Source organism: Camelus ferus, chromosome 7, assembly GCF_009834535.1.
Source record: "Camelus ferus isolate YT-003-E chromosome 7, BCGSAC_Cfer_1.0, whole genome shotgun sequence".
NCBI classification, from domain to species: domain Eukaryota; kingdom Metazoa; phylum Chordata; class Mammalia; order Artiodactyla; family Camelidae; genus Camelus; species Camelus ferus.
Genome location: NC_045702.1, coordinates 42,309,376 through 42,321,937, shown reverse-complemented (window position 1 = coordinate 42,321,937; position 12,562 = coordinate 42,309,376). Strand labels below are relative to the sequence as shown.

The following is a 12,562-nucleotide window of genomic DNA, read 5'->3' as shown; positions in this document are numbered from 1 at the left end:
CTCACACCTGTAGTGTATCATTAGCAGCTTGCAAGAGAGTGCTGTGTTTATATTTCTGGTCCTTAAGTAAGTATTTGGCTTTCTTTGAAATGCTGGAGAAATAGACCTTCAGCATCCCTGTGGTAGTTTTATATGTGCTCTTAGTTTTTAGTAATTTTACATTTTCTGGTAAGGAAGGGAGAGCAGTTTGTGTAGTAATTCTAGAGTGGGCCGTTTACCTCTTCCACAGCTCTGCCAGGTGCTCTGTGTGACTTCCCAGCACTTCCCTGTGTGCTCAGAGCTTCTTTCATGATGTTAAAGCCCCTTTCCTCCTCCCGCCATGCAGAGGGGCAAGCCTGGTGATGCTATGGGTGCCACCTACTTACCTTTCCTGTACTTGCCTCAGGACCCCAGTTCCTTTCTTTTTTCTAATCAGTTTGCTTTGGCCTTTCGTGTCTGTTTTCCAGTTGTCTGTCTTGACTGATTTCAGCCAGGGTGCTCTGGTTTGAGTTGACCAGGCACGTGGCCATTTGAAGCAACTGTTGAGTTGTGTGTCCTGGCCTCTGTGTATTGATGGGACTTATAATGCGAACTCAAACCAGCAAACATTATCTCTTCGTATCTTAGGCTTCAGACGACCATGTACCCAACTTAGACAAGAGGGAATTGTAAATGGGTTGCTCCTTATTCCCATATCATCACCTGAGAAACTGAAATTAATGAATCCATTCGGTCATTGTCATCTAGTTCTGTGCCAGGGATGGAGCTAGGTGCTAGCGAAATAAGAGGAAACAAGACAGGCACCGTCTCTGCCTTCCTGGAACTTGTAATATGGTGAACAGGAAACAGGAAGCTACAGGGAGATCAGGATAGGAAGTGATAAAGCTCTGGAGCTCATGGGATAGCAAAGAAAAGAGAGCCGTGGGAATCATTCTGGAGGCAGAATCAACAGGCTGAAGAAGTTAAGCAAGATCATGTGCTTAATGGTGGATCAGATGGAAACCCAGACCTGTTGACTAGCCCCGTGCCCTCCAGACCATGGTCTCATCAGCTCTAGGTGATGTGTCTTTCCCTCTTTCTGTGTGTGTAAAGGTATTTTTCAGATTCATTTGTTTTTCATCCCCTTCTTTTCCTAGATTTCCATATTCCCTTTAAATTGTAGGTTCTCTTAGAGAGTGTTTCCTTTTTCTGTTTTCTCTTCCCACAACATTAGTTACACTTACTATGTATTCACTCAGCAAACATCTATGTGATAGGTGACAGGCACCATATTAGGCCCTGATATGAAATCAGACCCTGTCCATGGCACCAAAGTGTTCAGAGCTAGAAGGGGAAAACTGACCACAAGTATAGAAGTAAATGTACCAGTGTGTTATAGGAGCTTTGAAAGAAATATGTATGGGATAAGATGTTTGACAAAGGACTGGTTAATTGATTATAATATGGTGAACTGGGAACAATAATGATCACAATTGTACAGTGTGATGTGCTATAAAGGAAAGGATTGGGGGTGCTGAGGAAGAAAATAACTGGGGGAGATATTTTAGTTAGGGAGGTAGTGTTAACATTGGTAGTAATCATAATGATAATAGTGACAATTATAACAATGGCTACTAAGATGTATTGGACATTTAAGGTGTTCAGCATTACACCCAGCTCTGTAGTTATCTTCCCTAACTTAATCTTTATAAAAATCTCACAACATAGATTTGTTCCTATGTAACGAATAAGAAAACTGAAGCAGAGAGAAGCTATAAACTTGCTCAAGGTCACACATCATTCATTTATTCATCGAATAATTTAATTTATTGCACATCTACAAAGTGTATGACACTGGCTGTTCTCAGACCAATATAGAATATTCCTTCCTCTAAGTTTTCTGGAGGAAGCATTCGTGGAAATAAGTCAGGCTTTAATGGAGGTGTGGACAAGGCACCGTGGGAGAGCAGAGCAGGGAACAACTAATGGGGCCAGAAGGGGTCGGGGAAGGTTCCTTGGAGGAAGGAGCATCGGAGCTTGGTCTTGACGAGTGAATTCCTTGCAGAGAGGAAGTATTGTGTGTAAAGATGAAAAAGAGATGTGAAATGGTGTGGGATAGTTGAGAAGCACTGAAGTCTGTGTGTGTGAATGGTAGGGGTGGGGATGGGGAGGATGGGTTACCAGGAAGTGATGTGGGACAGATGGATTGGGACCAGATAATAAAAGGCTAAAGTCAACACGAAGGTACACGTAGGAGGTACTGGCAGAAGTGTTTAAATAGGCTGATGCCATGACGGAATGCACAGCTTTCTGAAAGAAGAATCTTGAGAAATGAGGAACCTTACTGGTGAGCAGTCTGTACAGTATCATTTTTCATGGCGTTAGACGAGTTTCTGACTTCCAGGATGTCTAGATACAGCAACCCTAGAAATTTGCTCAACTATAATTCTCGGAACCTGAATGAAGTACTAGTGTCATTTCATTCCTTTTAACCTGTATGATTTTATTTAGCAGAAGCAACCAAGACAGTAACTGGGGAGATGAGAGCAGAGACGCGGATAGTCCAGGGCACTGAGAATCTGAACAGGAAGGAGCAGAATCTTTGAGAGACACCCGAAAACTGTTTCTCACAGTCAAGGGTGGCACCTGAGAAGACATTTACTGTCTTGAGCGTTTTACTACAGCATTAAATGAATAGCTATAAAATGCTTACAGGAATAGTTCAGGGCTCCCTTGCCTCAAACCCAGTATTAGAAAGGATGACAGAGGTCTGGGATTGGAGGACAGTGTAGACAAATCAGATGGGTCTTTCTGCTTCATATCCTGCAGGCTGATGTCTAGAGCCCCACTGGAGGGTGGGCTGGGGGGCTGCCTACTTCCTGGAAATGGGCAAGTGGGCTACGGCCACTGAGGGTTGCATCAGTGTGCAAGCTACCTTTCTACCCATTGCAAAGGAATTTGCCTTAGAAGTTGAGCTTGATCCAAACATCAGAGAAACAATCTCTTTCTCAGGCTTTCCCTGAGCTCCTGGAACTCATGAGGAAGGTGCACTAACATGAAGGAGTGAGCTAGTGTCAGTTGTTTGTTTGTTTTGGTAGTTTGATAAAAGTCTAGTTCAGCACTTTTTGAACTACAGCTTCCCCTCCCTAAACCTAATCTGCACTGTTCATTGTAAATCAGTTGAGAAATGCCTGTGCAGGCAACATGCCCTTAAGACAAGGTCACTCACTAATCAATCACTTTGAAATGAATAAGTGATGTATTCCCAGGCTTTTCTAGGTGTGAAGACGGTGGTGATGACATTGATCCAAATTAGTGGTATGACAGCTAGACTGTAATTCTTGAGATCACATACCAGCATCAGTTAATAACTTCTTCCAACGTCCATAGGAAGGATATCAGGTGCACTTTATTTTTTACCATGTCAGTTTCCTCTGGAAAATATTTTTACAGGGAGACTATGCAGGCAGTACCGCTTAGTCAGTAACAGCCTGGATTCTGAAGCCAAGCTGCCTAGCTCTCAGCATCTCCACTTCTTCGTTGTGTGACTTTGAGCGAGTCTCTTAACTTTTCTGTGCCTCAGTTTCCTCATCTGTAATGTGATAATAACTGTACCAACCTCCTAAACTGATGATAAGGATTAAGTGAGTTTTCTGACATCTGGTCATGTTATGTAAGTGTTAGCCACTATTTATATTTCTATTAACCTCAGTCATAAGGAGTAGCCACCCAGAATGAACCATGACTCTCTGAGTGTCACATTCTGAACTTTACTAAAAGGAAAGAAGTACACATTTGTTGTCAGGCACCGTGATGGAGCATCTGTTATCTCATGTGTAACTCAATACAATCCAGTCCACTAGATGATGGTCTCTGTTTTAAAGAGAAGGAAGTTATGGCTCAGAGAGCTTACATAACATGCCCCATATGATACAGGGCAGTAGTGAACTTGAGCCTGATTCCAGTTTTCATGTTTTCTTTCTGTACTTTTGTTCCTCTTAGAATTCTCCAGGGATAAGTAGCAAACTCTGAAAAAGCAGAATTTAAATGTGCTGGAGTTTTCACAGTGCCCTGTGCTGTCCTCTCCCTCCCTCTCCTGCAGAGCTTGCCTGAGATGGTTTCTTATCTTATGTGGTCCACGTGGACTTTGTGACTATGCTAAGGAGAACACTGTGGAGAGAGAGGCAGCCTGCATGGCCCCTGGTCTCCCCCACCACCCTACCCGGTCTCCTCTAATACCTCACCATCTCCTCTGTCATGGAGAAGCCCACCCTCTCAATAGGATTCAAAAGACTCGTACTATTCCAGCTCCCGAGAGCACCAGAAAGGAGGAGTCAAGACCCTCTAGAATCTCTCCTCCACCCCCAGAGAGCCTAGTATCTTCCAGGAGGTTCTAACCTTTGTTATTCTGTGAAAGTCTCAGACATCTTTTGGATGCGGTTCATGGATGTTTACATCTGGGAAGCTCTGAAAGTCTTCATAACTGCCCAGGCATCATTAAGATGCAGACAATTCTCAGATTGCACAACTCAACTTGTAAACGCGTGTCGGGATGACCCTGGCTCTTTATAGAGAAACTTATAAAGTCTCCACACCTTGGCAGTTGGAAAGAATATAGATTTGAAGATAACATTTTGGGACTTTATGGGAATCAACATCATTTTGCCTGTATGCTCTAACCTTCACTTTCATTTGTGGTCCACTTCCCTTCATCCTTCATTACCACACCCTGAAATTATAGTTATTTGTAAGAGCAAGGACTTATAGTCATATACATCAGGTTGTTTTTTTTCATATTGTATTCCAAGCCCATGCATGCAGAAGGACAATTACCACTCTACCTCAAGCTCACTGACTATGCAATCAAGACTCATTATTACCTTGTTGGTTCTCATCCCATTCACACCCTGTATGTCTCAGAACAACAATGAATGGAGAGCACAGTATATTGCAAGGCATGAAGGGAAGAAGAAGGCCAAGGACATGTGGAGAAATTTCAACCAAAGGGGGGAAATTTTAGGTGAAGGTGGTTTGTCTGTGGAGTTTTCATCTTCAATGTTTGAGAAATTTTACTTTTTTGTTAGATCTATTTCTTGAATCATGATCCCTTGGGTCTGGTGGAAAGCTATAATTTTCAGAAGGCTCATTTCTGCAAAAGCTTATGGTTATGGAGAAAAATCAATGTTTGTAGGCCCATGAATCAGAGTCTAAAAAGCCTGTTTGGATATTTAGTGTCTCATAAAATGTAACATAGAAAGAGAGTTGTGTGGGTGGGGGTGTAGCTCAGTGGTAGAACATACACTTGGTGTGCACGAGGTCCTGGGTTCAATCCCTCATGCCTTTGTTAAGGGTAAGAAAAATAAAGAATTTTTTTTAACTGATCACTACAAATTGAAAGAAAGAAAGAAAGAAAGAAGGAAGGAAGGAAGGAAGGAAGGAAGGAAGGAAGGAAGGAAGGAAGGAAGGAAGGAAGGAAGAAAGAAAGAAAGAAAGAAAGAAAGAAAGAAAGAAAGAAAGAAAGAAAGAAAGAAAGAAAGAGAAGAAAGAGACTTGTGGAGTATGAGGGTGGGAAAAGATCATGGAGTCTGTGTGGTCCAATTCTCTTCTTTTAGTGATGAGGCTGTGAAGCCGAGGGAAGCTGAATGATTTATGCAGGTTACATGGCTGCAAGCAGGGGTAGAGAGACTGGAGTACAAGAGACCTCCTAACTCCTAAGCCAGTATATTTTTAACGTTATCACACATTACTAATCACTTGGAAGTGTTTGAGCCAAAGTATGAACCATGTATTACAAATGAGAGAATCTTAGCAGTAGAGGAGACCTCTGAGGTCATCCAGTTCCATCTCCCTCCTGATGCACTAATCCTTTTGGTGACATCCTCATCAGATGGCCACTAGTCCCTACTGGCTTAAATCCAATGTTAGGAAGCTCGGTACTTTATAATAAAGGCAACTTGTTTTGTCTTTGGATATCCCTCCATATTGGTAAATTTATGTTAACGGAAGGTCAAATTTCTATTTTTAAAGCATCAGTCCCGAAGGAGTGAGTGTGGCCAGAGGTGAATGGAATGGTATTAGTGATGGTGTGGGGTTTCACTCTTTCTCGTCTTAAAATTAGGACAATAATGCCTACCTTGTCCAGTCATTATGAGGACTAGAGGTGCAGTTTATAAAACATCTACCATGATGGCTGCTTCAAAAGGTACTCAAGTTGTAGTTATTGTTGGCTTTTATCATTATGATCCCATTTTTTGAAATTATGCCTTCTGGAGCAACATAGACTATGTCTAATCCCACAAATATTTGAAATCAGTTAGCATGACCTCTAAGTCTCCCTCTCTTTAGACTAAATATTCCCTGGTTCTTCTACTGTTCTTCCTGTGATGCATTTTGGATGCCCCCATTGCTTTCATTCCCTCCTATTTGTCAGTTTCCGCCTTAAAACATAGTGGCCAAATGTGGTCAGTCTGATGAGCTCAACAGTGGAATAATTACTTCCCTTAATCTGGACATTGCACTTCTCCTACAACAACCTAGATTTATGTTAGCATTTTTGGAGGCCACATCACACAGTTGGCTCAAGTAAAACCTGATTCTACTATCCAGAATGTTAGCGCTGCCTCCCAACATGGTGTCAACCACAGATTTGACAAGCATGATTTTTGCATCTTCATCCAAGCTGTGGATAAAAATGTTGAATAAAAAAGGCCAAGGGCTGAGCCACTCCAGGATCACCTCCAATCTTTCCCTGCTCATTGACATCATCCACTGGTTTGGTGACATTGTTTCACCAGCTCAAAATCTACACACCTATACTAACAAAAATAACTCAGCAAGATACGGTCACTCTCTGTGTTTTTGAAATTGGATATTTAATTTATCTGGAGATAAAATGCCATTCTTTTATCAAGGAAGACAGGTTTTGAACCCATAATTGGGAAAATGTGAACTCAGAAAATAATTTCATGTTTGAGTTACTATGTAATGCTTAAAGGGAAAAAAAAAATCATCTTCTCTTAGTGTGAAATGATAATGCTTGCCTAAGTTGTTTATTTTTCCAAAATGTTTTGAAATTACTCTGTGGGTCTGGGGGAAGGAGGCTGGAGAATTTACAGATTTCATGTGTCGGGGAGAAGGGGGATTTTTGAAGAATTAGAATGTAACTTTCAGGAGCCTTTTCCATCTCTAGTGGAGATCACAGAGGCAAAGAGATATCTTAAAAATATTGGTGGGAGAGAGTGTGAAGTATATTCCTAGATAGTCTTTCTTTATTATTATTTTTAATGATTCTCAGAGAAGATTCTTAAGCTTTTGGGGAGGAGAGGTACTTCTTTCTCTCATTTAACATGCTTTTATTCTGAAGAAATCAAACCGATTGCTTTGCAAAGTCAATTTTTCTTGATTTTCATGGTGGAGATAAAGACTAGTTGTGGACATCATTTGAGCCAAAGTGCTCAAAGACTTGACTCATTTCTTGATATCTTCCTCCAAGCCCTCATTTAATATTTTCCCAAAGGCTTCACTTTTCAATTGATGTTCCATGGTTGTGGCTTTCTTCTTAATTCTGATTCTATTTCTCTAGCCCATAATCAAACAAGTACCTTAATGTCTAACATATCTTAGCACCTATTATTGTGAGCCTACCTTGAGATTTCAGAGTAAATAGACAAGAAAGTTAGCATTCTCAAAAACTGCCCAGGAAATAAAAGATGAGATTTCACCACGCTGAATATTGTAGGAATGTCATTTGATGTCTTACTCATTCTTTCCATGTTTACTGGGTGCCTGCTATATGCCGGGCACTGCCTAGGCAACGGACGCTCAGTGGGGAGTAAAGTCGGATTTAGTTCCTTTTCTCATTGTGCTTATGTTCTAGAAGGAGAAACAGATATTGATCAAATAATTGAAAACAAGTATAAACTTACGAAAAGTGCTATGAAGGAGGGGGAGATAGTGCCCATCACTGGAGAGGTCAAGGAAGGCTTCCTCACATGATCCTAAATAGAGATTTGACAGTGGACTCAGGAGAGGAGCACAGGTAGCAGGCTCTGTGCTGAGATGGCGAATGTTCACTCTGAGAACAGGAAAATCCAGTAAAGTGGAGTGAATCACCGAGAGCAAGAGGGGAGGAGGTGTAAGATGAGCTGGGGAGGGAGGGAGGGTGTCATCCAGGCCTTGGAGGTCACACACAGAGTGCTGTCAGTGTCTTCTGAACCATGCAGCCATCTAAGAAGCATGGGGACGATGGACAACGTAGGCAGATCTATGTGCAGTGTGATCAGTTTAGCCTTTTGAACTGTGGCTTCAGTAGGGGAAAGGGGAGGAAAGAAAGTGAATGTGAGTGACAGGAGACCAGTTAGGTGACCACTGTCTAGTCCAGGAACGAAGGTGATGGTGGTTGGGTGTAAGTTGGTGGAAGAAGAGATGGAAAGATAAAAAGAAAAGAAGGCTGCTTACACTGAATTTATAGTATGTGGGGACTACACGGTGGGGTGATAGAAAAGAGGTGTCAAAAGTAACTCAAGAAGGGTTCATACATTTTCTTCATGAATGAGAAGATTGTTTTTTTTAAAACTGCATAGCTCTATTGATAACTTTCACTAGCACAGCACAACAGAAATAATTCCCAAAAGAGAGTCAGGAAGGCACAGTCATTTCTGTGCCTCAAATCTATTACTGACAAAATAGACGACTGTGAGCAAGATGAAAAATTTTGAATATTTTTAAGGATCTAAACAATGGGAAAATGATACTTATAGTTGTTTACCTCATCACAATCTCATTAAGACCTAGGGCAATAAGTTTGTTAAGGTGCATTTTCAAAAGAAATAATGATTATCTTTATTTCCATTATTGCTTATTGTTTGACTCTCTCTGCCTCTAGAGCCTATAAAAAGAACTCAAGCACATCCCTGCGTTGCCACCCTGATACAGATCACCATTTCCTTTCATCTTACCTTAACCAGCCACAATATTTTCTCGTGTCTGAAAAACCTTCCAGGATATAAGAGGAGCCTTTGGATCGTGTGTGTGTATAAGCCTGTTCATGCCTTTGGGATCCCACGACAACACAGTCGGCTCACAGTCTAAGCCAGGTGCCCAGTTTCCATCTGGACTCCTGACAGACTGTGTGGTCAGGATTTAGGAATCAGAAACCTGGGAAAGGCGCCATGTGATGGACACAGCCACCCCAAATACCATATATGTTATCACCATCATTTAACACGTAGTGCAGGAAATCCTGTTCTTTGCAGAAGAACTTCAAAGAATCACTTCTAGTACTCCTGGGTAACATTTATGTTTTTCTTTGCTAACCCCAGAGTGCAGACAGATATATATTTTGCCTCCAGTAAATTTCTAGTGACACTCCATTTCTTTCCTGTCATCTTCAACCCATTGTCCAGCTGACCTCTCAGATCTCCCTAACCTTCTAGGCTGAAGAGCCGTACCTGGCTGTTTAGAGAGGTCCACACACTTACGATGCTTTGCTCTGCACTTTCTTTTTCTTTTCGAGGTCCTGAATTTCTCAGCCCTTCTATGGTGATCAGCCCTCTTCTGTTTTCTTTTTTTCTTTTTTTTTTTTTTTTGGTGGGGTGAGTAATAGTTTTCTTTATGTATTTTTAATTAATTTTTTATTTTATTTTATCTTTTAGTGGAGGTACTGGGTATTGAGCCCAGGTGCACGCTGAGGACGCACTCTACTGCTGAGCTGTGCCCTCCGCCAGATCAGCCCTCTTCTGCCTCCCTGTGAATCCTCTCTTGTTGTCCCAGTGACTTTCTTTTCTAGGAAGAGCTGTCTTTTAAGCCAGCTTTGTCATGCACATGTAACCATACTTTTGAATATTAAACAAAGAAGGCTTTATCCAAGTCATCAGAAATAAATACATGATATTAGGTCTCTTGGGTGACTCAGTCGTCTCATTTTTAATTCATTACTTTACTTGTGCACTGCATGTTTCCTGAATGCCTACTATGCCCCAAGCACCAACGGAGAGTCATGGACACAGACATTCTACATTCCAGAGGAAAAGACAATGAACAAGTAGGCAGACAAGCAATTGTTATCTGTATCCCATTATTCCATACAATTGTGAGAGACTGATTTTATGGAAATACAGCAGGGTTGTAACTCTCCCTCTTGTCTCTGGGTCCTAAGCACCCTGTCATTTATTCCAGGTGTTCATCCTCATTCCCTAGGTTGTTGAGCTTGGGTCGTGGGTATCCAGATGATGATTTGGAAAGTGGTTTCCTGGGGGGAAAAAAAAGGTGGTTGGCCACTCTTATAGGACTGAAAAAGAAAAAAAATAACAAGTGTGCTTGTCATTTAAAGCAGGGGGCTGAACGGCTCTTCACCAAATCACAGTATTATGTACTTACCACAGAAATCATTTTCAAATGCAGTATATATCACACCAAGTCAGAGTAAAGATGCGCTAACCATCCCTAATGTCAGCCTCACATCAGGATGACAGCAGGGTGACTGGCAAACTTCCAGGTATTTTCTTACATGCTTTACTCTTCAGGTGAATAGTTATCATCTCCTCGTAGCTGTCAGTTGTAACAAATTGAAGGGACCCATGGCTTGCCAGAAGCCGTAACTCTGTATTGAGTTGACATGACCAGATTCACAATTTCGGCTTTGTAGAGTTTGAGAGGAGCATAAAGCTTTAACTTCTTCTGACCCTGTCCCCTCTGTCTTCTCTGGGCAGAATATCTCGATGCATAACACCGTTGGTGGGGCCATGGCGGGGCCTGGAGCTCACCAGCTTGGCAGCACCCGGATGCCCAACCACGACACCAGCGTCGTGATTCAGCAAGCCATGCCATCACCCCAGTCCAGCTCTGTCATCACGCAGGCACCTTCCACCAACCGCCAGATCGGGTAAGGAGACCTCCTCGACTGTCTCTGGGTCCTGGCTGGAGCTCAGGGAATGTTCTGGTACTCAGGTTGGATAAGACAGAATTTGGTTTTCTTGGCTGGTGTGGTATTGCTTAGAGCTCAGAGTGATGTTTTTGATGGGAGAAGGGAAAAGGAGTCTCTTTGATCCTGACTTTGGGGAGAAGAGCAAGTCATTCTGTGTCATTGTTTCATCAAACAAGATTCTTGAACTTTAAGATGACTGTGGGGATACCCCATGGATGCTGAGAACAGAGCAGAGTTCTCAGGACAAATGTTTGAGGATGGCGGAGGGAAGTTTCACAGTCCCTCTATTCCTAAGATCTAAGCCCATCACCTGTGTCTCTGGTGTATTTCCACAGTTCTCCTTCTCTCTGATCATTCTTCTTTGCTTGTCTTCCTTGTTAATACCTCCTTATTTGCTCTCCTCTCTTTCTGCATTGGTCCATACTCATTCCTGGAGCAGACGGAACAAAGAAAGCAGGCCCTATCTCTCTCATTTATGTAAAAATGACAATACTGACAACGTTGAAAGAAAATTGGTAGAATGGTCCCAGACACTGTGTATTACAGGATGGAAAGAGCCCTCACGCCTGAGTGTCATCTGACAGCTCTAGCCCCTTGTTACTCAGTGTGGTCTGAGGACCGGCAGCGTGGGCGTTGCCCAGGAGTGTCTTAGAAAAGCAGCATCTCTAGCCCAAAGTCCTCCTCTCCAGGATAGGGATGGTATCTCTCCTTTCCACCCTCGCAAGAGTAGTGTGAAAAGGAAATAAAAGATTTAGGAATGCTTGAGATCTTAGGAAGAAGTGGTAGTAACTTAAGCCAAAGAGCTATGATAAATTTACATTGCTGGATGCTGAGAACTGGTTGCTCTCCATTCCCGGAATTCTGTTTAAAATAGGAAAGGGAGCTTGCTGTGTTTGGTATATGCATCAGAATTCAGTTTGAATATTTGGTTGAATATTAGATACCATGATTTAAAGAATTAGAAGCTGTCCCACTGTGTGCCAATGTGTCTTTCCTTCCCCTTGTTTTAAATGCTTATAGGAATTCTACACCAAGAGGAAGCACTAGGGACAATGGCTTATTCCTTCTTAGAATGCTCTAGAAAGGGTACCTTGTCTCTCACATTTCTCAACTCATCAGGATGGGTTGTGACATGTGAAGCAAACCGTAATAAATGAGCATTGTGGGTAATGACTGTTTTGTGAGTTTGCCATGGGTACCTTTGGTTTCTCATTCAAACAACAAACAGAAAATTCATCTGGCCATTTGAATGCTTGGCTTTGTTGGAAGGAGCCAAACCCAAATTCACAAGTGTCTCTGTCAAAGATTTCTTTTCTTCTCAAATAACCATGGGAGCAAGTGTTGCCACCATCTAAAGCAAGACCCTCTAATATGCTAAGAGGGTGGGGTCATGAAAGACAACATCTAAATCGCAAGGGACTCCTTCACTCTAGTGGCTTGGCTTTGGGCAAACAATTCACAGTCAGGCCAGCTAATTATAATGATTTTATTTTTCTTTCAAGGGGAAAAAAAAAAAAACATAAAATGGGCTAGAGTTTACTAGCAGTTTTACAGCATTCCTTCTCTGCTGGAGTTCTTTTGCCTCCCCCTACAGCAACTCCCCTCTTGGAGGCCCTCAGTATTTGGCCATTGTTGGTACAATGCTGGTTTTTGTGAAACAATCTTTTAAGGGTTAGCACT

General features: G+C 42.1%; 1 protein-coding gene across 5 annotated transcripts in view; it reads left to right on the top strand.

The window, feature by feature from the left end:
* Positions 1–12,562, top strand: part of CREB5 (cAMP responsive element binding protein 5) — a 386,168-nt gene that overhangs the window by 135,335 nt on the left and 238,271 nt on the right. For all 5 annotated transcript variants that reach the window (XM_032483794.1, XM_014559964.2, XM_032483795.1 and 2 more), the window contains one exon: positions 10,668–10,840. In XM_032483794.1, coding sequence (XP_032339685.1) covers positions 10,668–10,840 — 173 coding nt within the window. The remainder of the gene's footprint in view (positions 1–10,667; positions 10,841–12,562) is intronic.